Source organism: Stylophora pistillata, chromosome 9 (genome assembly GCF_964205215.1).
Source record: "Stylophora pistillata chromosome 9, jaStyPist1.2, whole genome shotgun sequence".
NCBI classification, from domain to species: domain Eukaryota; kingdom Metazoa; phylum Cnidaria; class Anthozoa; order Scleractinia; family Pocilloporidae; genus Stylophora; species Stylophora pistillata.
The window spans coordinates 24,832,183-24,859,378 of NC_142527.1; the positions used below are offsets into that span (position 1 = coordinate 24,832,183).

Below are 27,196 nucleotides of genomic sequence, written 5' to 3' on the forward strand. Positions count from 1 at the left end.
ATGGAGGTATCAGTGACTCAATGGAATGGAGGAACGATCTAATGGTAAGATAGTGCAATCCAATGCCACGAAGCAAACGATATAACAAAATGAAGGCTACGAACGTATTGCATTTTAGTACAGAATCCTCCCCCATACGTCCATCCGTAAATTCTTTCGTTTGGCTATTCGTTCGTTCTTTCGTTCGTTCATTTGTTCATTCACCCATTGCTTCATTGCTTTATTGGTTTTGCAGTCACGTGTTCATCCGTTCGTGTTTTCATGTGTTCATTCGTTCATGCACTCATTCGCCAATTCCTTGATTTTTTCATTCGTCCATTCTTTGATCCGTTCATTCATGTTTTTCCATTCGTATAGTTAATCGCATGGGGTCGAGTAAAATTAAGGATTATATCACGCGTGTTTTCACTAGTTGCTGAAATTGCCCGACTCGCAAAGCGACGAGGGCAATTTCAGCAACTTCTGGAAACACAAGTAATATTAATCCTTAATTTTACGAGGACCCATTGCGATTACTTGTTAATGAAATTGAGGGGAAAATTTCTGAATTTCTGAAAGCGCTCTTCAGTAATCAGTCATAGGAAGCCATTTAAAGTTGAAAGAGAATCAATGGCCACAAACGCACGAATGAGCTGAATGAAATTTTATTTTTGCACAAAGATACCAGGACTTTGGATACGCTTTTGATTTTAGATATCTCTCCAGTGATGCCTGCATTACTTTCAGGAAGTCGGGCTGATATTCATCCCCGTTTTCTTTTCGTAACTCGGCATAAAACTGCTCCAGTGTTCGGTCGAAGACATCGCTTTCGTACTCTTCTAAATTTGCTTGGAAGTTTCTTTCATTCGCCCACTTTTTAAAAAGGTTCTTCCAGTACTCGGTGCTTTTCCTCGTGTTTTCGTTTTCACTCTTGTCTTTTAATTCTTCGATATATTCCTCGTCAACTATCTCAAAACGAGACGCCATTGTTACAGAAAATCTTCGGCAACAACTTTTCGATAGCACAAGCTGTTGCTAGGCAACCTGAGTACCAATCATGAGCTAGTAATTTTGCCCTCTTCTCAAGCAAAATTAAGAAAAAATACCCTCTTCAGTGACCGATCAGCATTCAGTAATTTTGCCCTCTATTTTATTAATTCATTTATCTTCTTCTCTAGGTATTCTTTTTCTGCCTAAAAGAGCCTGGCGAGAGTTGTGGTGGCGAGACACCACTGGCTAAATGCAGCGACATTGTATCCAAACTTGATCCCGAAGTCGTGAAAAAGTTCGAAGAGAAAGGAATCATATATGCACGACATCTGCCGGACAAATCACGATCAGAATACATTCCCTGGCAGCATCAGTTATACACTGACGACAAGAAGGTAATACAACTTGGTTCATATTAGGAGTCCGATTTTCTTTTGAAGACAAAAAAGAATTGTAAAGATTTAAAACTGAAATGATGATTTTAATCTCAAACTCTTGCATTTAATTTGCATTATTGACCTCATTTAATCCTTTAGGAAGCAGAAATAAGAGCACAGAAGCAAGGTTACTCTCATTTAATCTTTTAGGAAGCAGAAATAAGAGCACAGAAGCAAGGTTACTCTCATTTAATCTTTTAGGAAGCAGAAATAAGAGCACAGCAGCGAGGCTGTGCTGTAAGATGGGACGATAACGGTGATATGTACCTGACTTACAGCGCGCCGGCCTTTCTTTCTCACCCAGTGACAGGAGAAAATATCTGGTCAACCAAGCTGGAGCTCACCATTATACTTACTCGAAAGCACTGCCACAGTACAAAGGTTCTGATCTCCCGGATTATAAATATCCCTGTCACACCTATTATGGAGACGGAAGTGACATCGAACCGGAAGTGTTGCAAAACATCAGAGCAGTTTCATGGTCATGCGCGGTTGGATTTCGGTGGAAGAAGGGCGACTTAATAGCGCTTAATAATCTGAACGTTCAGCATGGACGAATGGCCTTCACGGAAGAGAGGAGAATACTGGTGCATATGACGGCAGACTGAACATTACATTAGCGCCTTTTCCACAAATTAATAGTTAAAAATCCATTTTTGGAATGAATGATCCGTTATATTTATTTGACTGAACCTTACGTTTAACTACGAGTCTTCATTATCATTTTTTCTTGCTTTGTTTCATTTGTTTGTAGAGGGGTTTGCCATGATATTTAAATTAAATATCATGGCCAAGTTTAGCGCTCGACCAAGTTTAGCGGTTAGTAGACCTAACTTCATGACACTTAACAAACCCAAACATAACACTTCATGACACTTAACGAACCCAAACATAACACTTCATGACACTTAACGAACCCAAACATGACACTTAACGGAGGGTCTTCATGGACTGATGGCTTCTTCGGCAGACGGTCAAAATTTTGGCCATTTTCCGGCCACGGTTAACCCAAACTGACGCAAAATGGCATTTTAGAAAGAAAACAATTTTGTGGCTAAGTTTTGTAAAGACTTAAGGTTAAAATCTGTCGATTTTACGCCCAACAACTTACTTTTTTTTGGCCGTTTTATGGTTAACGGATAACCCCTTTAAACCCTCTCAGTGCGTAGTCATATTGCCCAGCTTACACTTGATTGATCAGTCATGCTGATAAAACAAAAGACTTCGGGTAGTTGTACGTTTTAAAACAAACTAACATGCCAGATGGTGTCCATATTCTTTCACAAGGTTAGTGAGTTGTAACTAGTTAAATTACGGAGTCGGTCTGTGTTTGGCAGAGGTAGCTCAAAAGTTTGTTTTCTTCGCACTATTTGGTGGTGATCTATTATGTACTAAGCTGAATTATGTATGCATTTGATTGGTTTCTACCCATGATCTACCAAATGATAGACGCAAAGATGACGTAACCATTAACAAAATTTTGCTTCTTTATTATATGAAAAAAGATTTTAAGTTGTCGTGTCTGTTCGCTAATATATCACAGAAGACGTTAGAACATCACTGACACTTTTTTGTTCTTAAACATTTTGACGTCATTTGTGATCTATTACTCAACCTCTTTCCCAGGGCCTTTTCCCTCTGTTGGGAGTGGGTGGGGCGGGAAAAGGCCCTGGAAACGAGGTTGATCTATTACCGACCATTACTGATCAGACGCAAGGCAACATAAAAAATAGGCTGCTAAGACTGCATGCGGCTAATACTGCCGCATCTCACCCCACATATTTATGAGCACCCAGTTCCACAAGAGAAAGATGATTCGAGGATATCGTGAATATAATGACTAAGTGACATTCAACCACCAATAATAATGGTAACAAATAATCATATTGAAAACAATAATGATGATGATAACAGTAATGATAACTTTTAAGGGTGAGCTCAAGAACCTCACTTTTCCTCTATTCTCTAGGCTCCAATAATGATTAAGCTAGGCTTTTTTCAGTTTAACTTTAATTTTTCCGGTCAATCATAAATTATTTTCTTATTTAATTGCAATACCATTTTTGTGAGACGTTTTTTTCATACAACAAAGAATTCCACGTTGTATAATATTCCGCCGTTCCGCAATTCCACCATTTTATAGGGTCATTGTTTAAATCAAGGTATCGTATCAGTTCGGACATTTGATTGCTTCGCAAATTTAGTGGCTTTCATAATCATTTGTCACCTTTTGAAATGGTAAAATGTTCTCTTTCCGAAAAAGTAAAATTTTTCTTCAATGCTTCCACGATGTGTAGATCAAACCTATCTAGTTATTTCTGAAGAGAAAAGTCCTTTTTCAATTACGTGCCGGAGACGCCACTGTGAAATTATTTTGAGATGATTATCATCTTTTGTGGAGTTACAGCAAGAACTGAAAAAATTATATCTTCGCATCTACTGGGCATAATTCCCTGATTCAAACGGTGAAATGCTCTCTCTTCAAAGGAAAAATTTTCTCTTTAAGTTTTCATGATGCACCGACTACACGTTCCACACGACTACATTTCTGTAAGGTAAAGTTTTGGATTTTTACCCGCCATCCTGAAATAATTTTGAGATACTTATCGTCTTCTGTAGTACTCCGAATCTAGCTGCAAAGGGCATATGGAATTCCGTGGACTGGACTGGACTGGACTGGACTGGACTAGTAAAACGTGGACTAGTAAAGCGCGGACTAGTAAAGCGTGGACTAGTAAAACGAGGACTAGTAAAACGCGGACTAGTAAAACGTGGACTAGTAAAACGAGGACTAGTAAAACGCGGACTAGTAAAACGTGGACTCGTAAAACGCGGACTAGTAAAACGCGGACTAGTAAAACGTGGACTAGTAAAACGAGGACTAGTAAAACGAGGACTAGTAAAACGGGGACTAGTAAAACGACAACAACAAAAAAAACAATTTCATACGAAGGCGATCATAAGACTTAATGGCAAGCCAATTTAGTTAGTGACAATCCCTGTTTGACTTTTAAGCTGCAAATGGGTTTGACATGCGCCAGATACAAACGAATTTATAAGTTTAGGCCAAGAAAGAATTTTATTCAGCACCAGTTCAAAATTCTAAAATACACTTTGGTCGTAAATTTCACGGCAGAAACGCAGGAATTCGATGAATAAAAGTCGCATTAAATCTCCTTGTGTCTAGGTAGAAAGAGTCTCATTGACTTCAGCTTTTCGGTGGAAGAATAACCGATTTACACACGCCGTTACAGAAAACAAACAAGCAGACTGACGACTCCAAAACACAATTTGCATTCACTTACAATTTCACTTTCCGTGACATTTTAAAACGGAACAGAGGTAAATCTTCGAAGATTAATCGTCGTTGGAAATAAAAAATACTTTTCGTAAGATCTCTGTTTTTCTCTTTACGAGAAAATCGTCGCATGATTAATTAACTCGTGTGTGTTTGTCACACAAGTACTGCTGTGTCTTCAAAAGCGTATGCTTCAATTGACAGGTGTCACATCGTGACAGTTACTTTTCCAAAAACTGTTTGAAAATTTGCTCGGACGCCTTTTAACTACCTTTACAAATAAAAATCTTTCGTTGAAAGTTTTCTCTTTAATTTGAGGAACCCGAATGATTTTAGGGCTACAATTACGAGATTATTTACGGGAAAATCCTCCTTGAACTGAACAATTTTATAGCGAGTGAGTTATAAAGAAAACAAACGTTATTCAAATTAAAGAGAAAGCTTTCGCCGAAATATTTTTATTTGTCAGTGTAAAGATAGTTAAAAGGCTTCCGAACAAATTTTCAAACATTTTTTTGAAAAGTAACTGTCACGATGTGACACCTGTCAATATTGAAGCATACGCTTTTGAAGAAACAGCAGTACTTGTGTGACAAACACACACGTGTTAACTGATCATGCGACGATTTTCTCGTAAAGAGAAAAACAGAGATCTTACGAAAAGTATTTTTTATTTCCAACGACGATTAATCTTCGAAGATTTACCTCTGTTCCGTTTTAAAATGTCACGGAAAGTGAAATTGTAAGTGAATGCAAATATGTGTTTCCCGCTCTTTTTGGTTTTTATCTTTTTTCACACGCACGCACAAATAACAACTTTGTCCGCAACGGACGCGGGTCCTTTCGTTTCAAAAAAATTGGCAAAATCGGTCAGCCCCACCCAGGCACACCGGCGTCTTTGATGATTTTTAGAATTTTGAAACTTTTAGGAAACCGCAAAAATTGGGTCGCATTAGAAAATGCTTGTGTTGACAGAGTTTAATCCCTAGAGTAAACAATTCGGTCGTAATGCGACCCGAGCCTTAAAGAATCCAGGATGCTACACCAATTTTTGAACAGTTCAGAAATATACGAACAGTTCAGAAGTTCCCATTACGGACCGACCTATGCTGGTGAATAACACTTTTATCTTTTTCTAACGCATAAAAAGAATGATTGCTAAAAGAACCCGAATGATTTAGGGCTACAATTACGAGTTTAATTACGGGAAAATCCTCCTTGAACTTCACAATTTGATGGCGAGTGAGTTATAAAGAAAACAAGCGTTATTCAAGTTAAAGAGGATGTTTTCGCCGAAACATTTTTTTGATAAGCAACTGTGACGATGTGACACCTGTCAATTGAAGAAGAAAGAAGCATACGCTTTTGAAGAAACAGCAGTACTGGTATGACAAACACACACGAGTTAAATTATCATGCGACGACTTTCTCGTAAAAAGAAAAACAGTTAGAGATCTTACGGAAAGTATTTTTTATTTCCGACGACGATTAATCTTCGAAGATTTACCTCTGTTCCGTTTTAAAATTTCACGGAAAGTCAAATTGTAAGTGAATGCAAATATGTGTTTTGGCCGGGAGTTGTCAGTCAGCTTGTTTGTTTTCTGTAATGGCGTGTGTAAATCGGTGTTTCTTCCACCGAAAAGCTGAAGTCAATGAGACTCTTTCTACCTAGACACAAGGAGATTTAATGCGACTTTTATTCATCGAATTCCTGCGTTTCTGCCGTGAAATTTACGACGAAAGTGTATTTTAGGATTTTGAACTGGTGCTGAATAAATTCATTCTTAGGCTAAACTTATAAATTCGTTTGTATCTGGCGCATGTCAAACCCATTTGCAGCTTAAAAGTCAAACAGGTATTGTCACTTACTAAATTGGCTTGCCATTAAGTCTTATGATCGACTTCGTATGAAAATGTTTTTTTTGTTGTTGTCGTTTTACTAGTCCGCGTTTTACTAGTCCGCGTTTTGCTAGTCCTCGTTTTACTAGTCCACGTTTTACTAGTCCGCGTTTTACTAGTCCGCGTTTTACTAGTCCACGTTTTACTAGTCCGCGTTTTACTAGTCCTCGTTTTACTAGTCCGCGTTTTACTAGTCCGCGTTTTACTAGTCCGCGTTTTACTAGTCCGCGTTTTACTAGTCCGCGTTTTACTAGTCCTCGTTTTACTAGTCCGCGCTTTACTAGTCCACGTTTTACTAGTCCAGGCCAGTCCAGTCCAGTCCAGTCCTCGAAATACCATATGCCGCTGAAAAGGGCCTATTGGGAAACAGTGTGATAACGTGCTAATTCTGAGTAACATTTGGAGCGATCCGAAAAAATCGTCACCAAGCGTTGAGCGACCGAAACTGTTCCGAAACAAACAAAAGCCAAGAACGAGGAACATCGGGTAAATTTCGGCAGACTTCGTTGTGGGCTAAAAGGTCGTTCGTACTCTGTCTTTCCCCTCTTGGATGTCACGCGGAAAACGTTGCGTGATATCCTGGAGAACGACTACAAAGGAGAACCTCTGGGAAACACGCACCGTCTGAAAACCTGTCGAAAGACCCTTTGGTATATCGAAATGATAATTTCTAGTTTGATCCTCGTGATTTATCTGTCATGAAAGCGAACAGTGCTCGTGACTACGCGCACGTACATTCAGGTAGAATCGTACACGTGACCTCAGTTGACATGTTTTGCCGGCCTCTTGCTCAGGTGATAAGCAGGCATAACATTTGCATCTTGAAATCTTACGGAAAACCACACGTTAAACCGTCTCTCAAAGGATGACCTAAAGGAGACCGGCTATTAAATTAATTCTATGCTAGGTGAGTTGTATAAAAGTTATTTAATCTTAATCGTGAGTGTTATCACGTCTATCCGACGATTTTTTTTATGCTACACGCGACGACGATAGTTGACATATTTTGGCGAGGTCTTCCTCAGGTGATTCAGCACACAATATCATACGAGAAACCCACCTTAAGACGTCTGTCGAAGGAGAAACTAAAGGAGAACGTCTGTGTATCAATATTTTGGTAGGTAAGTTGTATTTATGTCATACTTAAATGCGCAGATCAATTTGCATGGACCACCTCATTTGAACAACTTCAATTTTCGATTCTGCCATAAAGCTGTTTTCTCCTGTTTACCCAAATAAACTCCGAATGAAATTGTATAATTGCTAACGACCAACTAGACCTAAAACCTACGCCTTGATTTGACGAAAAATTTGAATTCAAAGGAAAGTAATCGTCGCTTAGAATTACATAACAGTTTGTAAAAATTGTTCTAATCTTGAATCCAGACTTTCGATTCTCGACATGATAGATTCTAGAGGGAAATTGAAAGAAAGGAAATTTTTCTCTCTGAAATTTGTCGCCGAATCACTTTTATTTAGCTTCGCTAAATGGGCGTAATGATTACAATGATCCGCCCTAGGTAAACTTTGGAACCACAATTAGATTCTGTTTATTTACTTGCAACTGTTTCTCATTCGTCAAACTCGAGTGTTTCATGAAACAAGTATATATTTATGAGGTGCCCGGCCATCTGAGGACATGTACAATTCAATGGTCGTAAATTTGTGCGACTGAAATTTTCTGCTCCAATCCCTTACAGAACAGTTGCATTCGAAAACGTAGAAAAAAACGTAAATACTAATTTATTTTAGTTCGAACGTAAACAAACCAGTCACGCAATGCAGCGGAAATATTGGTAGCGTGAGAACACGTGCTTTTCACTACTCATTCGGCGTAATACACGAACGCCGAACAAACTGACTAAAACTAAAATAAATATACCAGGGGCTTTAATGCCTTTTTCCACAGGCAGGGAGCGTGAGGTGAAACCGCAAAAGGAGAACTTGCTCGCAGTGGGCATTCTGAAATGAAGAATGATGATGGGTAGGAGGGGGGGAGAGGGGGAGGGGTAGGAGCAGGGAGGGGGAGGGATAGGAGGGAGGGGAGGGGGAGGGGGAAGGTGTGGTGAGGGGATTACAAGCCATTTGTTTTTAACTTTAAACCTTCAAAGGTTATTAGCAGGTAACAGCTACCCACAAGTCCACAATGACATTACAAAATCACACAAAAGTTACTTAGTTCTTATTAACTGAGCAGGAGGTCTGTATGGGAGAATCTTGACCGAGGTCGCCAGTACAGACCAAACGCAGTGAAGTCTGTACCAGTGACCGAGGTCAAGATTCTCCCATACAGACTGACCTAGCTCGGTTAATAAGATGTTTATTATATGGCTGTCTTATATGCCAATTTGTTATATTCTTCTTCCCCCTCCGACGAAGGGCTAACGCTCGAAACGTCAGCTTTTGTAATCATTACGGTGGCCAATTTACCATTTCAACTTTGTTGATATATCCAAATTTTTTTTTCTAGACTGGTCTAGATGGGGAAATCTAGACCGCTTTCAATATTGATTTCAGCCAATCAAATTCATGAATTCGGTAGTTCCCAGTCCTTGTGAGACACAGCCATATAATAAAAGGATATAATAACTTGCCAGCTAGTATTTTTGTTTGTTGATGAAACACAGAATAGTCTTAACCAAATTATACAGCAACCAGGAGGGAGAATTAACCATTCAGAGATTGATAGTTTATATAGCCGCTGAATCGATCGGTTAATTTTAGAGTCTTAATCCAGGTTCATCAAATAAACGGCATACAAATATGTTTCTGAAAGTAGAATTACACAATCGAAACTTGCAAACGCGAAGCAAAATAAAGCAAAATGAAAATATACAAAGCTCAAATAAATCGAAATGTCGAACACTTACAAACAATCTGAGGGTTCCTTCTCAAAATAACTGAAAAATGTTCGTCAAAATCGATAGGATGAAAACGATTCACATTCGCAATCTTCAGAACAAAATTCATCATACACATGGCCGAACAAGATCACTCGCTCGGCCTGGTAACAACTAGACATGGGTCATGTTAAAATCATAAAATGTCCATTTGGAACCTACAGTTTAAGGATCAAAGGAAATTATAAAAGAAACTGGAATTTCTAAAAGAATGTAGGACTCTGCCATTCATTTCTCTGGGAATTTCCTGATTGTTTACTAACAGGTCAACATCTTTAGAATGTACACTCATGCATTGTTAAATGGGACAAAGTGAGGTAGCAGCTTCTTTGGAAGTTTTCTTCCCTCTTCTGTACTAACTCTTTACATTTCAAAACCAGTATGTATATTTTCCATACTGTTCTTAGTCTAAACATTTCCTAAGGTGCTGTCAAGGAGGATTTGTTGAACACTTGGCAAGTAAGAGATTTGGTGATCATTTCCTTTATTCTTGTTACCTTAATGGGTGATTCAGGGGGGGATAATGTAAGGAGAAATTAGATGCTAATCACTCTTAGGGGTCAAATGGTTAATTGTTTGGTCCCACTACTGCTCTCTGGGGGAAATACATTGGCAGGTTGGAATCTTCATCCAAAAGTGTTGGTCTGGCCTCAGCTCTGAGAGGTTAGTGTCTCAGACACACACGCTGTGCCTCTCTTCAACTGGGAGTATAAATAGATGTCAGAAAACTTTCCTGGAAAACTACAATCCCCATCACACTAGTTGAAACATATCCCCTACCCTCCTTGTCAAACTTGGTGACAGGAAAGAGAGAGGGATGTTTCAGCAAAATGTGATGAGGATTTGGGAGAACTGCAGGGAACCTTAGTCACCTGTGGTGATCTGGACCAGCATCCCATCCACAAAGAGTAGCAAAAGAATGTAGAACGAATAATCAATGATGTGTCAAAATTTAAATCCAGTTAATAGTGGTGTATAACTTATGTATTCCTGTATTTGTTGTCATGTGTTTCTATTTCTGTATTTTTATCTCATACTGTTTCTGTTTCTTGTATATTTATTGAATCTTTTGTTGAACCAAAATTTATGTAAGATGTTTTAGCGTTCACACACTGCCCGCTGAGACTAGCTATGCTATTTGTGGGTAGTGGTTGATTATGTTAAGTTAAGTTTAACGCCATTAGAATAAAGGAATAAAAAAAAAAGAATAAAGGAATATTTAAAGATAATTTAATGTGGCTGCAGGTCTGAAACTGAGTTACGTTCTAATGATAAGGAAGCATTTAAGTGTTGAAAAACTTAACCTTTTGACAATTGCTGTGCAAAATCTCTTTGTCGGATGTTATCCAGGATACAATAAGGTCCTTACTGGAAGTAATATTAACTCTTTTTATGGCACGACTCGGGTAGTCAGAGGGCCAATAACTAAAATCAAGCAATCAAAATGCCCTATTGCCGGTCCAATATTCTCCAGTACTGGACCAGGCACTGTCCCGAATGGTCCCGAATGATACTGCACCTGTGTCCCTTTGAACTTCAGTCGTATAATAAATCTCTTATTAACCAAGCTTGCTTGGGACAGTACTGGAAGAATATTGGCCCTCGGTCTTTTTTGTACGGACCTCGCTGCGCTCGGTCCGTACTGTCAAAACCTCGGGCCGATATTCTCCCAGTACAGCCCTCGCGCTTGGTTAATAAGATATGTGAATTGCTTAAGTACATAGTGCTTCTTCTTACATTATTACTGGTGACAAGTTAATGATGGGGTGTTTTAGTGAAATCAAATTGAATTTAAATTCTTAATACCAATATAACAGGAAATTTTAAGAGGCTGGACTGATTCTGATGGTGAAAAGGTTTACTGAAATAATCTTTGAAGTTTCCTTATTGTGTTGCTCACAGTATGTTGAACTATAACTCTCTAATCGATGAAGTTAAAAGACTCAGTGGAAGATCTTTTCAAATCAAACAAACAACTAAACAAGCATTTAAGACTAACCCAATTACATTTGTAATCACAAAATGCAGACTGTTGAGGATTATAAGCAAGTAAATATTATGAAATCTGTATTTAACTAACAAAATTGACCAGTATGTACAAAGTATAGTCTTGTGAAAAGTAAGCCACTTGTAGCAGGTCAAAATAAATATGCTGTAAGACACAAAATATCAAAAAGACCAAACCGATAATGAAATCCCTAATGTTTGCCTGAAATTTGGAATCCTGGGTTCCATATCAGGGGCAGATCTAGGGGAGGGCTGTAGGGGGATGCACACCCCAGCCCCCTTGAGATGACCTACAGCTTTCTTATATAACTAGTATTATTCTGCAAAAAAAAAAAAAAAAAAAAGTAAGAGGGATATTGGTGTGGAAGTAAAACATTAGACCATGCTGAAAAATGGCAGCCTTGTTCCCAGGGTCTCTCTTCTACCCTTCCTTTGAAAGAAGAGAGACCAGTGGAACAAGGCTGTAAAAGTTGTCACATGGTACTGTAGTTTCTTCTTTGTTGTTCACCTCTTGAATTTGTTTACACCAGCTGTCAGTTAATGGTGCACCCCCTCTTAAGAAAAGTCCTGAATACACCCCAGCATTCATTGGTACTTGATAAGAAAAGACATGGACAGGTAAAGAAGCCCTAGGCCAGGCCTAAGATGTAATCACACCCACTTTTCTTTTAACAGCCAAGTATTATCAGAGGTGATTCTAACTGCTGGTTGTCATGGCAACTGTCCAAGAGAAATTAATGACGAAAGTCTATGAAGAGGAGCGTGCAGCCCCATCTAAAGTGACAGTTGTTGGTGTCGGACAAGTGGGGATGGCTTGTGCTTACAGCATTATGCAGCAGGTTGAACATAACACCATATTGTAGTCATCCACTGAGTATTGTCAAGTATTGTCCTTTTACAAGCCCTTTCTTTGTCCCTTCAATTTTTCTGTCTTTTTTTTCCTGCAGGTCAAATTTATCTAATCTTTTTAACCCCAAAAGTTAATAATATCACCCTCAGTGATATTTTGGTGTAAGACCAAATTCTCTGGTCTTATTAACGAAGAAATGTGTGGTAGTAAGTGTTCTCGATACCCGACCAGTTGAATGAGCACGAATAAGTCGTCAAAGAAAATAATTCATTTTGAGCTCAAAACATAACAAAACCAAGATGGCTGCTACAGGAAGAAACGAGAGTACCGAAGCCCGCGGTCCCTAGCGGGAAAACGAGTGATATTTAAACAAATCCTTCCTTAACAGTCAGTAGCGATGAGTTTTCAATATCTTCAGAGTTTGAGGGTTTAAATGATGTACAGGATACGCTAATATTGCTAATCGGGGTGGGAGGGATATGCTGTAAAATCTTTATAGACGTGCTGCTCTACTTGGTTTTGCTTGGTTTATAACAAGTAATTTTTATCACGTGACAGGGTATTTGCCGCGAACTGGCTTTGATTGATATGATTGAAGATAAGCTGAAAGGGGAGATGTTGGACTTGCAGCATTGTCAGCGGTTTGTCAAGAACGTCAGCATTCATGCGAGCACTGGTATAAATTATCTTTCACTACTTGCTCTTTGCGGTCTGATTAAGGACCAGATTTGTGTGTGTTTACCTGCGTATCACTCCCATTTCCTTTTCACTCAGATTACGCTGTTAGCGCAAACTCCAACTTGTGTATTGTGACAGCGGGCTCACGTCAGAAAGAGGGCGAAAGCAGAAGGGATCTGGTACAGAGAAACGTCAACATCTTTAAAGGTAAATAGTGATGTCTTTGGCTCGAACCTTTCTGCAGAACGACTCGTGCAATGAAAGCAAATGCTTGACGAAAACATTCCGAATGCTCATGCAATTTGTAAATGCATTTTCTTTTTTGCAGCAATCATTCCACAGCTGGTGAAACACAGCCCGAACACCATTCTGATGATTGTCTCAAACCCAGGTAAAACAATTTAGCAGAGAGATTTAGCACCGCGTTTACGTGAAACGGCAAACGCCAGCTTGCCCCCTCACGTCTCACGTAAAATGGCGTGAACCTTGCGGCTTTAGCATTGCGTAAGCTCACGTCATGGAGGATTCGAAGGCGCCCTCGTATGATTTACATGGAATAATTTTGGTGCCCTTTTCCCGACAGTTAACTCCTACTCTGTGAGAGAAAAAGAGAAGAAAATCTTAAGTACACGGAAGACGTGAAACCGTTTACTTTCACGTAGAAACGGCAAAGCGCAACCGGCAAACGTAAAAAGATGATGGGAAACACAGGGTAACGTGGTCACTGTTGCCGTTCACGTTTCACGTAAACGCGGTATTGAATCTCTCCAATCTTCAATTAAACATGAATACGAATTTTTCACCAATTCCGTTATTATTTTAGTGGACATTTTAACTTATGTGGCTTGGAAAATCAGCGGACTTCCCCATGAGCGCGTGATTGGAAGCGGAACAAACCTAGACACGGCCCGGTTCCATTTTCTTATCAGTGAAAAACTTAACATCGCACCGAACAATGTACATGGATGGATCATTGGGGAGCATGGCGATGCTAGTGGTACGTTATCAATATTCCTTTATTAGCTCTTCACAGGGTGGGACCACTGATCGAAATCATAGGAAGTAGGTCTAATTTGGTTTAGGAAGCAGTGATTTCTGTCTTAAAACCTGATACAATTTGAATAACTTGTTTCGACGACAAAGTTCGGTGCGCAGATCGTGACTAAAATTTTCCTTTTATACTCGGTTTCTGCCGTTCTGAAGAGTCTAGTCTTTGCTCCTCTGCGCACGAGCGTTGGGCTTTTTTCCCGAATAGCGGCAGGTTAACAAGCCTATCCTTTATGCCACCCGAAACGAATTGTCGCTGCAACCCGTTACCTGGTTACCAAACCTTAGTCTGTGAGCGCATCTTACTTCTGGAAAAAGCGTTCGAAATTAAACCTTCATAACGCCTTTTCTGTCGAACTTAATGTTTTGCAAAGTAGCAGTCGGAAAACTTCAGGTTTATCGGCTTATTTGTCAAATGGTTGCTGTTTTTTTTCGTGTTTTCTCACTCTTAGTGCCAGTTTGGAGTGGTGTGAACATAGCTGGAGTGAATCTCAAGGATCTCCACCCAGACATAGGATCTGATGGCGACCTAGAAAAATGGAATGAAGTACATAAGAAGGTCGTGAACAGGTAAGTTATTTGTTTGTTTGTTTTTTCTTTAATTTGTACAACGTTTCGGCAACACCGCGTGAACGGATGTTTGATGGGCCAGGTCTGTCTGCTTGCGTTTCTCCGTTTCAGTGTTTCATCAATCAAATTTCCCAGTGCAATGGCTTTGGGTAATGAAGAGGCAAGACGGGGCAAGGCGGGGGGGGGGGGGGGGGGGGGCGAAATCGCTTGGGTGAGCCCAAATTTAATTCTCTCTCTAGTCTACGAAGGAATTCGAGACGTCAGTTCTTTAATCGACGGGCTTTTCGACCTTGTGTGTGCACTGTCGTTGATATGTCGTTTTTTTTTTTTTTTTTTTTTTTTTTTTAATATTTGTCTGTTTTCACAAGGATGCATTATCCTGGGATTAGGTCGTCTTAATGCGAATAACTATTAATGGGGTGAGAAAAGGCGTTTGTTGTTGTGAGGTGTTTGATCTAAGGGGCTCATTTCATTGTGATTTAACGAGTTCAGATATTGAAATCATTGCAATAAGCTATTGTGGTGTGACTTTTCCAGTGGTGCCAGAGTCAAGCGCTATAGCTGCTGTAATTCTACTGTGACATTTGTAAGAAGTCTTGGAGGGAAGCGAAACGCAATGCGTTGTTCTTGCTCCTGTTTTAGTGAGACCTTGACTCGGTCCGTGATAGTATGGTTATTTTTCCATTTAGTGCCTACGAGGTGATCAAACTGAAGGGTTATACATCCTGGGCCATTGGTTTGAGTGTTTCCACCATGACTCAAGCGTTGCTAAGGAACCAGAAGAACGTACATGCTATTTCCACCCTAGCTAAGGTAAGCTATAACACGAAGAGTAAAGCTGAAACATCAAGAAATTACTCTCCCCTGGATGGGATGCTAGTCCGCTTTAAGGTTACCCCCCTGCCCCGGTAGGTCATAAGGCTTCCCTGATTATATTCGCCTTCGCACATTCTTACTATTTGGCGGAGAGGGGCAATGTGAGAGTAACGTGTTATTCCACAAGCGAGATATGTGTGTCTCGAGACAAGTACTCTTGGTTAATGATCTCTGAAAATTTGCTCTATTAATCGACTAAATCTCATCCAAAGCTGTTTCGTTTCAGGGTTTTCACGGAATCGAAGATGACGTGTTTCTCAGCCTTCCTTGCGTCCTCGGCTCCCATGGTGTCATGTACGTGATCAAACAGACTTTGGACGAAAACGAGACAAAGCAACTTCAGACCTGCGCGCGCACAATGAACGAGCTTCAGCAGAGTCTTCAGTTTTGAGAATATAGTAGTTGTCGCTGTAAAATCATTACTGTAAGTTATATATAGAAGATGACGAAGTCATGAGAGCTGTTCATAAGTTATTATTTGCTAACTGCAGTCCTTCCTTTTTGGAGTCCGTCGCGCGAGTCAAAAAATTCAGCGAAGCAAATCAATGCTAGCGCGCCGCGCCTCATTCCCAAAATTCCAATTCATTTTTTCAGTGTTTTTTTTTTTTTTTTTTTTTGGGAATCGCGCGACGGATTTTGTCGAAAAGCAGGGACTTTCGTAGTTCACTCTTGCTTCTCCTCAAAAGGAGAGTGAGGAAGAGAAATTGCTCTAATTGTAACGATGGAATATATTAACGTCAGCTTGTTGTGCTCAACTGAGTCTGTAGATGTACTACCGTGACTTAAAATTTAAATAAAGCGAAAGCGAAACAAAACTTTATTTATTGAAAGAAATTTATGTACAAACATACTGCGCTATATATATATAAAAAAGTTCTTGTCGTGTTACAAAAATAAATAATCATCAAATCTCAAATGAATGCCGCGAACGAATTACTCTCGTTGAAATTTCCAAAGTATAAAAATATCCACTTGTAACGATACGAGAACAATAGCAATAATTGTTGTTCTAATCAATTATATTATTACCATGGAACAGAACCTTAGCGAGTTGTTTTTGAAGCAAACATGCAACACGGAAAGAGCAACTTTAAACAGTGTGTATTTTCTGACAATATCTCCAACGAGAAAATAGTCGAAGGACCTAACTTCTGTCTGTCGCTCCTTCCCGAGTTTCATGGTCAAATCTGATTTCGCCACGAATAACAATATGAATTACAACGTGGCAGTTTCAACTAGAACAAACAACTTCATTACAACAACGAAAAGTACTCTCTTAAATTTCTCCTGGCCTCTTTTGCATTTCTCATAAACCAGATTATTTCTATTTTACCATCACTCGCTACCTGTGGCTTTCATTCAAACCACCGTCTTAAGTAGGTGACAAAGTACAGACGCATTGCAGACCTATGTTGAAACGATGTGTTCTTCCTTTACCACCTCGACCACGTTTAGCTCATCCGCCTCCATTTCCGATTGGTGGTGCCCAGATCCATCTTGACTCGGATTTTCAAGGAAGTTATGAACGAAGTTTTGGATTTCCCCTCTAGCTTCTGTCACGGAAAAAAGATCACTGAGTAAAATGCACCAATTGCTAACGCTGTCATTACAAATACATGAAAACATGGTCGCTGTAAACTTTGGCGAAGAAACTTTTCCAAAGACATTTGTAAACCATCCACACCCGAACATCAGTATGCATATTCTCTATAATGTTGTATATTATTCCTCTAGTGCTGACTAGGAGAATTTGTTTATCATTGACAGATCCTTTGTTTTTTTATCATTTCCTTTATTCTAATGGCCGTAATGTTATATTAAAGAGAAGAAAAGTACAGAGAAACAACATCCTTGTCACTTAAGAGTTTAAAAGGTTAAGAATACCCTGTTAGAAGAATTTTTTTTTTCCTCGAGCCTCTAACAATTTTCTCGAGATGATTCTTTTCATGTCATCCACAACAGAAAACTTCATCCTACACAGGTTTTCCTTTACAGGATTTCATCTTAATAACAAAATGGCGAGTGAGCTTTTGGACTTGTCGTCTTGCTTCATCTAAATTGGATCTTTTTTTTTTAAGGGAAAACTCGCTGACAATGTACAAAGAAAAACTTGCGCGTGTCACGCACCTAGCTTACCTTTGAGCTTCCTCTCAGCTTCAATCTTAGCGCATCGTTCTTTCTCCAGCTCTTGAAGTAACTCATCTACAAAAAGCGACAGAAAGGAAAGCCGGCAAAAATCGATTAAAGAAAACCGAAGAGAAGTGAACTATGTATGTTACCCTCAAGTAATCAGACGTGGGATTTGAAGGCTCATTAAAACTGAGTGTGGGTCTTAAGCCCACCTTGGTATCACTCCACCCCAGTCTCCCTCTCTCCCTTCTAGCATGCACGGAACATGACCCCATGACCCCATCGCATACTTCTGTCACGCACTCCCCGTAAATAAACATCCGCGGAATTCGCCAGCACTGAAATAACAGTTTGGCGTGTTGGATAATAAATAACTTATTAGACGTTTTGTTGTGTAGTATCGCTGAGTATTTTTACTCGTTATTTGTATTTTGACTCGCCTTACGGGCTCGTCAAAATACGGCACAACTCGTAAAAATACTCAGCGATACTACACAACAAAACGTCTAACAATATATATATATTTCTTAACTCGTAACCCTCCGCTCATTTCTCTCCCCCCCCCCCCCCCCCTTCTTCCTTAACACAAGGAATTCTACAATGCAGCGCGCACGTACTGTTGGTAAATCACTAGGCAGTTGGGTGAACTTCTTTCACGAACTCTGCGTGTTTGGCTAGCTTACCGTTTCGCTGTTTAAGTGCATCTTGGGTCGTTTGTCTCAGCTGTTCTTCAAGCAGTTCACATCGTTGTTGCTCCTCTGGTAAAATTTGAAGGAAAAGAATCAGACTCAACGTTCCACCTAAACTTCGTTAAACTCTAATATCCTACCATCACTTTGCAAAATCTCCATACTATACGTTTCCTATAAAGCTTACAAGGAGAATTTCCTTAACATTCTGGGCTTCTTGACCGCGGATTAACTCCTTTATTCTCCTGACCTTAATGTTTGATTCTGGAGTGATCGCGTTGGGAGAAGTTAGACACTCATCCCTTTCAAGTGTTAAGAGATGTGAGAGAGAAATAAAGCAAATATTATAATCTTCTAATGAGAGAGATGAAGACAGAACAAGGAATATTAACTTTCCCAGTCGTTAACAAAAGTGTAAAAGAAAAGGGCTTATCATGATTTCGTACCAATTCAAAAGACCAAGTGAACTTTTATTCTTTCGTTTTCAGTGGCTTAACTTTTAGTTAAAACGGTGGCCCCCCAAGATATTTTTCGCACCTTGTCTGAAAAATTTCTAAATTTTTAATAACTTCGATGTTCCTATTCACAGGTCCGGCCATGCCTTCATGGTCATTGGCCCCCGTAATAACCGCTAACTATGGCTTATAAACACAGGGGTTTAATGTTAACCTGTTAAACTCTTTGAAGAAGTCTATGAAAGTAAGACGAAACGCATCAAAGAATAAAGAGGTTTTAGAACTATTGTTCGCAGAGTGCTGCTCACTACTTTAGTATGAAAAAAATACTTCAACCGTCAATTAACCTATTCAATTAATTTCTCACAAATAAAACAGTCGCTGATTTGCAAGAATTGAACGGAGAACTCAGAAACATTAACTTACCAAGAAGTTGTTCAGCGAGCTTGCGCCTCGCTCTCTTTTCTTTCTTGAGTTTCTTTTGAAGAAAAGCTGAGGAAAAGAGCAGGAATGTAAGTGTTAAAGCTGTAATCAGCCACACAAGTCTTAACAAATTCATTAATTACTTCATTAATGCATGCTTTTCTCTTCAAACTGAAACGTAGACACCCATGCTGTGCTCAACAGACAGAGTTTCAAAACATAAAGGCTGATAGTTTCTAAAGAAAGTGTTTGGGGCTGCGTCGGTGGGGGTAACGAAATAATTTCAATTTATTAAAAACTGGATCATTGGATAATGCAATTCAAGACTTTTTATTGGCTTAGCCATTATGGTATATGAGCCAATTACCATAATCTACAAATATGGTAAGCGTACGCGTCTGCTTAAAATCAAGAGGGAGCGAAAAAATCCGGTTTCTTCTTACAAAATAATAATTTTTTGGGGGGCGTTTTTAATAAAACAATTATTCCACTCGCGCTTGAGTTGGATATGAGATGATTATAGCCAACTCGGCGCTACGCGCCTCGTTGTCTATCTATCATCTCATATCCAACGCGCGCTCGTGGAATAATTGTTAAATATCAACAAAGTTGAAATGGTAAATTGGTCACCGTTACGATTATAAAAGCTGACGTTTCGAGCGTTAGCCCTTTGTCGGAGCGAAGGGCTAACGCTCGAAACGTCAGCCCTTCGTCGGAGCGAAGGGCTAACGCTCGAAACGTCAGCTTTTATAATCGTAATGGTGGCCAATTTACCATTTCAACTTTGTTGATATATTGAAATTATAGTGTTTCAAAACAGCCGGTGGCAATGACGTGCACAATCCTGCTCGCGTTTACGTTGCTACGTCACGGTTCATGCATCTTGAAAAAAGTCTGCAACGCGCACACGTGTGGGAGTAGAATCGCAAGATTTGCAAGTATGGAGTTAAGTTTGCGAAAGAGTTAATATTCTAGCAAGTAGCTCATTTAATATCGAGTAATAGCAATGAAAATAATCACGAACTAAAGCCCCATGCGGCTCACCACGCATTAATTAGACTGACTTAGCAAAAGGATGCGAGAGCTGGGGTCGGAACTTTTAGACCGAGATTGAGTGTGCAAGCACTGGCGCCGAATTACGCCTAACGGGATTGATTTAGCCTGGACTTCAAGAGGAATATGACAAGTTTGAATTTAAGTACACTGTCGTCAATTTTCGTGAGTGAATGTAATTTCTCGTGTTTGATGAGGGAGACGGTAATTCAAAATAACCTGAAGTTCAACTCAAAGCAATCCTTCCATTCTTTGAAGTTTTCACTACCTTCCCTCTGGCAAAATCGATACACCTTACCACGAACAGAGGATGGAAATAAAAATTTACCGGAGTCTTTCCTTAATATAACTCTCACTTCTGAAAACTACCATAATGGAAACTGTGTGGCAGTTTGGTAATGAAATAAACAGTGACATTTTGGCCATGAGTAGGTTTGGGGATGATGAATGATGGTCCAAAGGAAGATTTATGTTTACCTTTCCCTCTCTGCATTGCAGCGGATTGTCTTTCCGCTTTCTCTTTAGCCTCACGCTCGCGATGAATATATCGGCGAAGTTCGTCTGAGAAGAAAGCGACAAAACAAAACAAAAAAATTGGCATACTCGATGAGACGACATTGAGCTAGAATAGGAACCGCACCGTATTTCATAAATGACGTTACTAACTTCTTTCGTAAACAGCTTGTCTCTCGTTCTGTCTCGTGTTTTCTGCAGCCACCTTCAGTAGACCCTGTATGTTCAACAGAAGACTTTCTGCAAAAGGACAAAGTCAGTGACAATATAAGCAATGAATCAAATGACCATCTTGTAGTGAAAAATTCGTTTATAGTTCTATTGAAGTTACGTTCTGAAAATCACAGCTAAAACTAACCTGTGGATCCAGGTTCTCTGAATTCAGGCTGAGAAAGAAAAGTAAAATAAATTGATAATGGCATCTAATTAATTGTAACTGAGTATCGATAAATCTCTTACTAGAGAGATTTAGCACCGTGTTTACGTGAAACGGCAAACGTCAGTTTGCTCTTTCACGTTTCACGTAAAATGGCGTGAACCCTGCTGCTTTAGCTTCGCATGAGCTTACGTCATGGTGTATTTGCGCCCTTGTATGACTCACAAGAAATAGTTTTGGTGTCCTTTTCCAGCAATTAACTCTTACTCTGTGGAAGTAAGTGTGAAAAAAATGTTATGTACACGGCAAACGTGAAACAGGTCACTTTCAAGTAGAAACGGCAAAGCGCAACGAGCAAACGTGAAAAAATAGCTGGAAAAACAAAGTCACGTGGTCACTCTTGGTGTTCACGCTTTACGTAATCGCGGTGCTAAATCTCTCTTTTGTCTCAGTTACAAACCTCTCGAGATAGCACATGTGGCGAGGAGGCTGATTTTTCAGAACCTGTATCATTAGCAGCGGCACTCCTGAACTCCACATGCTCAGATGTGCCAGTGCTGCTGACATGAGGTACCGAGGCTTCAACATTCACTGCCTCTCCCACACTAGGAGATCTCCCTGGGCTGCGATTAGCCGGCATTGCTGACGTGCCAGTGTTGGGTGGAGCGCCGTTCATTACTGGACTCAACCCATTTCCTTGCGGGCTCAAAGACGCTTGAGGACGAGGTGGAAAGTTGAACGCACACGACTGAGAATTGGGCGCCACAGCAACACCGCTGGGCGGGCTAATGATCCGTGATGGTGGAGCGTTCGTTGGAGAGTGAATTACATGCGTGGTGGAATATCGCGGGCTCCCATGAAGACGAGGCGACGCGAGATTGGATGGCGTCATATTCAGAGTGCGCTCAGGCGGTCGGGAAATGGGCGTCCTGAACTGCAAGTCTTTCCTTTCAGCCTCAGTTGAATTGTTGTTGGCATCACGTGACCCTTCGAACGTCATAGCTCCGCCAGCGTTGGGCGACGAATCACCTGAAATGGACTTGTTCATATCGTCTGTTTTCATTGGTTCTCCGTTTGACACGCTGACAGGTCTGTCAGCGTGATGATCAACTTTAAAATGCTTGAACGGATTGTTTAGCAGCTCGGGAGGAATATCGGGATTCTTTTTGCGTCGGCCTGGGCCCCTGAGGCAAAAAAATTAAATCGGATAAGAAATACACCTTCCTCTGATGAATACCTTCCCTCCGAAAAAACTACTCTTTCTTAAACCTCCGCCCCTTTCTTTGACAAGTTGTCTGCCATTAAGGAATTCGACTCACTTGACCGTCAGACCGAGCAGAAAAGATGGAGAATGTCTTTTTGCTCATTGCTGTCTCATGAAATACTATGGAAACTGGAAAACCCGGATTGCTGTTTTTTAGGTGGAACTGATATACTCGGATCATAATTTACTATGTTCAGGTTATCGATGAGGTAAAAGTTTAAGTTATTTTCTAGGGGTGAAGTAAATAATGCTCAGTCAATTGTCAGCTTAATTAGTAGTTGGGGATCATGATACGATACGATCAGTGGCTACACAAACAAAGCGAGGCCGAACTGAAGGTCTAGAGTTATTTTCAGGAAACAATACAACTCTGCTGTGGTTTAAGCTAAAATATAAGGTTAACCATCATTTTTCTTTTTGCAGATAATTCACATTCCGTCTGAGGAAAGAAATCATAAAATTTCCAACTTCAAAACCGTTTTATAAACCTCACTAAAAGAGCTAAGGATAGCTTGGGGTTTGAAAATGTCCTAGAATAATACTAAAAATTCACACTTCCACCTACGATGGATTTGTTTTAAAATTGTCTTTTTAAAACGTTCGCATGTAGTCTGAATCATGATATTACGTTCACCTTTCCATTAGGTTATCGATCCCACCGAATTTCATTACGACTTTCAGAAGAAACAATATTAAAGCACACTTGTACAATATTCTTTTTCGTCTTGCTCGACTGTTTGGAATCTTCTCTCGTTCCTGATTAAACAAATACATCTCACTAAATGATTATAAATGGCTGTTTCATTATGTTCGCCACCTTTATGGTAAAAATGCCAACATCCCATAGCATATTTTCAATTTAACAGTTGAACGGGACATGTCAGAGAAATTTTTGAAGAACCGAAAAGCGAAAAATAATCCAAAACCTACTCATTAAGATCCACCTAATTCAAGCTGCAATATTTCCATTACATTCTTAATGTTTAGAGGTCATCTTTCGGCCTCTTTGAAAAAATTCCGAACAAAGTATTTTTGCATTAAAGCGTTTTGGAGATTTAAGTGTTTTAGGATGTTATTTACAAATACCACGTCCGTTGCTAGCCAGACCACAAGTGAGTGATATTTTTAAATATTTCTCTCCTTCCCTGCGCGTGGAATGTCAAACAATTTTTGCAAATTTTTCTCCTTAATCCGTATAGAAACATTCTCCTTCGAAGAAATAAATAAAATGCATCGAGAAAGCACCCAGGTAATTATCATGTTTAAGTCCCTTTAAATAATATCTCCGTTCTCATTGCCTGGAGTTTCTGATCTATCATCTGCATGCATTTCTGTGCGAACTTCAAATGCCTTACACTAGTATTTACTCCGACGATTCTGTTCACTAGCTTCCAACCTCTTTTTTAAAGTCTCTCCTCTACCACATTATAAAATGTTAGCCGCAAGGAAACTGCCGTGAAAGATATCGTTAAACTACAAAATGAACGTTATTCTTGACTAGTAATTCTATTCCTTTTGCTGAAATTTTTTATCCTGTTTTGGACAAACACGCCGAGTCGTGAAACTACAAAATGAACGTTATTCTTGACTAGTAATTCTATTCGTTTTGCTGAAATTTTTTATCCTGTTTTGGACAAACACGCCGAATCACACCGCGAATGGACAGGAGATGGGAACTGTAAAGTCTAATATTGTTGTTGAAGCAAACCGTTCGGAGCAAAGTCGTTTTGGGTTTACTGAAGAACTAATAATTGTTCTTTGAAATGAGAATCTAAGGAGGGTCCAATATTCGGCTAAAAAACAAAAAGGAATTGTACTCTTACAACCAAAGCGCATGAAATGCACAACTCTTAAATAGTCAGGGCGCACAAATTTACAACCCCGGCTTGACATTCTGAATAAAGTCAAAACTACACTGAATTCACTTTCGTGAGGTTTATATAATTTTGAACTGAATTTGCGATAACTAAAATCTTCACATTATTCAAAAGTGTTCAACTCCTTCCTTTCCATGTTGAAGCTATGTACTTTAATCTACTAGTTTTAAATGGAGCTTGAGATGTCATTAAACTGATCTGTTTAATCAGCGGGCAAGTACAAAGTGGATTTGCACATGAGTATTTCCGTCTCTCGCATCGAAATCAAATTAACCAACAATTTGTACCTAAACTTCACGCAAAATCCCTTGAAAATAGAGAAATTTAAAAATAAGAAAGGCGATATTCTGGAGGAGAAAAATTGAATTGGGCAAGCAGCATTTGCAATCTCAATTTCTGAGTATGTCCTAAAGGAAACACAGCGAGTAATACATTTCGGTTGGAAAATTTGCGTGATTCTATTTTCGGATCCATTCTTTTGCTTTCATTCATCTCTCTTCTACTCAAAAGATTTGAATTCGATAGCGCTGTGGAACAAACTAATGAGCCGCTGGAATTAAACATTTTGATCTACAACTGATTGGAATTTTCGGAAACAATATTATCACGCAAGAAATTAACTAAAATGAAGATCTGTGTTCTCAGCTGGGCGATATTGCCCGCTCCGGATAACTCTCTCAGAGTTCCAGTTCGCATTTTTAGAGATTAAACAAAATGTCAAACCCTTGAAAGCTATATTAATTCGGCAAATGGCACGCATCAGCTAAACCACAACATTTATATAGCATCGCGCTTCGAATGACTTGTTTTTTATTTTTATCACGAAACGTTTGGCGTGTGGTTTCATGGCTCGGCCAAACTGCCATTCGCACAGGGAACAGTGCCATTTCACAGTGAAACCATTTTAGTGAAAAAATCGACGAAAACATTCCAACAAAACCCTTAACTGACATTTGAACAAATGTTTGTCTTTCAGCCACGAAATCGATTCCTTAAAAAACCACAAACTTGCATTCTTCGTTTTCAATAACTTTTTAGGGTTTGACCGGCAAAACTTGAAAATTACTGTATCATCTTTGGAATTGTATCAGAAAGAAGTAACTCGATTTACCTCGCCATGACATGGTGCGACACAGGAGAAAACTAAGAAAAGAAAAATAATAAGGCGTGTTCTTTACCATTTGGAATTAAGAGGGAACAGCCTACAAGCAGTAATTTTAAGCTGACCACGTTGCAACTGCCGCTTAATCATTCAATTTACGAGGGGAAAATACCGTTTTCGTGTCTCGACTTTTTGAGAAAACTCCGGAGAAGTGCTGCTAACGTTTCCAGGATTCAAAGAGGAGTTGCGCATGTCTAATGTTTAAAAAATAAATTTCAATCAAAGGTGGGGCTTCAAACCTGTTTTTTTTTTTTCTTTCTATCTTTGCTCCTGACATCTCCTTGCTTTGTTTATATATGGCTGTTTGTTTAGGCACAATTTCCTTCACGAGGTGAGATGCACCCACGGGGCTCTTAAAGAGCCGGGCACCAAAACACAATTTCATGAGATTGACACTAGATGGATTGGATCGTTCCTTTTTTTTCTCTTCTGATTTTCCCGTGTCTATCTTTTGCTTAAGGGGGGCAAAAAAATAATTGATGAGTGAGATGGCGGAAGACAAAAAAAGTTTTCATAGCCTGAAAAGATGATTTTAAAAACCAAAGTATCGAAGGCTAAACGTGAAAAATACGACTTCGCTCATTTCAAGATCCCTCATGAGTTCAAAAACCCGAAAATCCGCATTACTTTATGTTTTTAGTTTGAAACGTCACATAGATTTTGAATTGTCGACGCTTTTTGAAATTTAAATTAGAATGGAATTAAATAGAATGGAAAACTTTGATGAACATTTTCGGTAAACATAATGCTAATTCAAAGCTATCTGTTAAACACCAAATGACCCATTAAAAACTTTGAGTAAATTAACATAAACACTTTGTTTTCGACCCAAGTTTTCCTATTGCGAAAAGTAAACAAAGTGCCTTCGCATCCACCCAAAACAAAATCTACTTTTTCCCACTGTGGGATAAAACTGTTTGTCCAGGGCAGTTACAAAATCCAAATTAAGTCCTAATTTACGCCGCGGAATGAGTTGTATCCTCCCTAAACACAATAGAAAATGAGTCATTTAATAGCCAACAATGGCTTATTCAAAAAGTGTAATTACACATTGTGGGGTTTCCAAACGAGTACGCACATTTATGCTTGTGAAATGATTAATTACGACAAACTCTTCATGAAAAATTCGGTACTTCGTTTAAGAATTTCAACTTAACTTATATCGAATTATAAACAAGCGGAGCTAGATGTTTCTAAATTATTGCAACGACCGCTGTTATTGTGCCTGATAATTTCTTACCTGTAAAGCAAACAATCTTCGTAAAGTCTGTTGAAATCTTCGCGCGAGATCAACTTGCAGCGATTTACGACTTGACCTATGGCTCCAACACTTCGCATCATGCGGACTTGCTCCACGTTGCAGTTCTTTCCTTGAATATTCATCCTTTTGAGTTTTGTGTACACAGTGTGCATTCCAGAAACAAGATCCTTCAAAAAATACTCATACACTTGCGGAAAGCAAAGCAAATCTTCTCCCTCAACGTTGAAGGCGGCGATTTCTTCCCCGTTCAAATTTACCATTTTCAATTTGTAATCGCTCCCATATGGTAGCATTGGAGTTTCCACTTCAATCGACTCGTAATGGTTTGGAGCCTGAGGAGAATAAACTGGCGGCTCCATGGTTTTTTTGCCGGAGTCGCTGATCGCCGCAGTGCGCAATTGTGTAACCAGCTCAGCGCATGCAAAAGTACTAATAGTAAACTTCAAGAATCAACAACTGTTA

General features: G+C 39.4%; 2 protein-coding genes, 1 long non-coding RNA gene and 1 pseudogene across 11 annotated transcripts; 3 read left to right on the forward strand and 1 right to left on the reverse strand.

The window, feature by feature from the left end:
- On the forward strand, positions 1 to 3,429 carry LOC148724008 (uncharacterized; annotated as a pseudogene). Its single transcript, XR_015992078.1, has 3 exons — positions 1 to 6; positions 1,158 to 1,364; positions 1,608 to 3,429. The product of XR_015992078.1 is annotated as an uncharacterized LOC148724008 (transcript).
- Positions 3,430 to 7,354: 3,925 nt separating this feature from the next.
- On the forward strand, positions 7,355 to 16,351 carry LOC111336407 (L-lactate dehydrogenase). Of its 7 annotated transcripts, none has more exons than XM_022942506.2 (11): positions 7,355 to 7,510; positions 7,629 to 7,724; positions 9,928 to 9,962; positions 12,186 to 12,349; positions 12,919 to 13,036; positions 13,135 to 13,245; positions 13,367 to 13,429; positions 13,862 to 14,035; positions 14,538 to 14,655; positions 15,345 to 15,468; positions 15,758 to 16,351. In XM_022942506.2, exons 4-11 carry the CDS (start codon positions 12,224 to 12,226, stop codon positions 15,920 to 15,922), a joined length of 999 nt encoding a protein of 332 aa, XP_022798241.1. In that variant the 5' UTR covers positions 7,355 to 7,510; positions 7,629 to 7,724; positions 9,928 to 9,962; positions 12,186 to 12,223; the 3' UTR covers positions 15,923 to 16,351. The 7 variants fall into 7 exon arrangements, with proteins under 7 accessions (XP_022798241.1, XP_022798240.1, XP_022798239.1 ...); XM_022942505.2 differs by having other exon boundaries at positions 7,629 to 7,720; XM_022942504.2 differs by lacking the exon at positions 9,928 to 9,962.
- Positions 16,326 to 27,196, reverse strand: LOC111336406 (uncharacterized). Of its 2 annotated transcripts, none has more exons than XM_022942500.2 (9): positions 26,714 to 27,196; positions 21,631 to 22,354; positions 21,153 to 21,180; positions 20,948 to 21,034; positions 20,759 to 20,842; positions 19,232 to 19,297; positions 18,345 to 18,419; positions 17,659 to 17,733; positions 16,326 to 17,084 (listed from the first exon to the last, which is right to left on the reverse strand). In XM_022942500.2, the coding sequence occupies exons 1-9, from the start codon at positions 27,091 to 27,093 to the stop codon at positions 16,939 to 16,941; spliced, it is 1,665 nt and encodes a 554-aa protein (XP_022798235.2). In that variant the 5' UTR covers positions 27,094 to 27,196; the 3' UTR covers positions 16,326 to 16,938. The 2 variants fall into 2 exon arrangements, with proteins under 2 accessions (XP_022798235.2, XP_022798236.2); XM_022942501.2 differs by having other exon boundaries at positions 17,668 to 17,733; positions 26,714 to 27,191.
- On the forward strand, positions 22,345 to 23,217 carry LOC148724009 (uncharacterized). The gene is made up of 2 exons (XR_015992004.1): positions 22,345 to 22,643; positions 22,858 to 23,217. It is a non-coding gene; the product is annotated as an uncharacterized LOC148724009 (long non-coding RNA).

Excerpts from the sequence above, each read along its gene's own strand:
- LOC111336407 (XM_022942506.2), top strand. The coding sequence starts at position 12,224 with ATGGCAACTGTCCAAGAGAAATTAATGACGAAAGTCTATGAAGAGGAG. Across the intron at positions 13,037-13,134 it reads CAGCATTCATGCGAGCACTG|ATTACGCTGTTAGCGCAAAC; the intron begins GTATAAATTATC and ends CTTTTCACTCAG. Across the intron at positions 13,246-13,366 it reads AAACGTCAACATCTTTAAAG|CAATCATTCCACAGCTGGTG; the intron begins GTAAATAGTGAT and ends TCTTTTTTGCAG.
- LOC111336406 (XM_022942500.2), bottom strand. The coding sequence starts at position 27,093 with ATGGAGCCGCCAGTTTATTCTCCTCAGGCTCCAAACCATTACGAGTCG. Across the intron at positions 22,355-26,713 it reads GAAGATTGTTTGCTTTACAG|GGGCCCAGGCCGACGCAAAA; the intron begins GTAAGAAATTAT and ends TTTTTGCCTCAG. Across the intron at positions 18,420-19,231 it reads GCTCGCTGAACAACTTCTTG|AGGAGCAACAACGATGTGAA; the intron begins GTAAGTTAATGT and ends AAATTTTACCAG.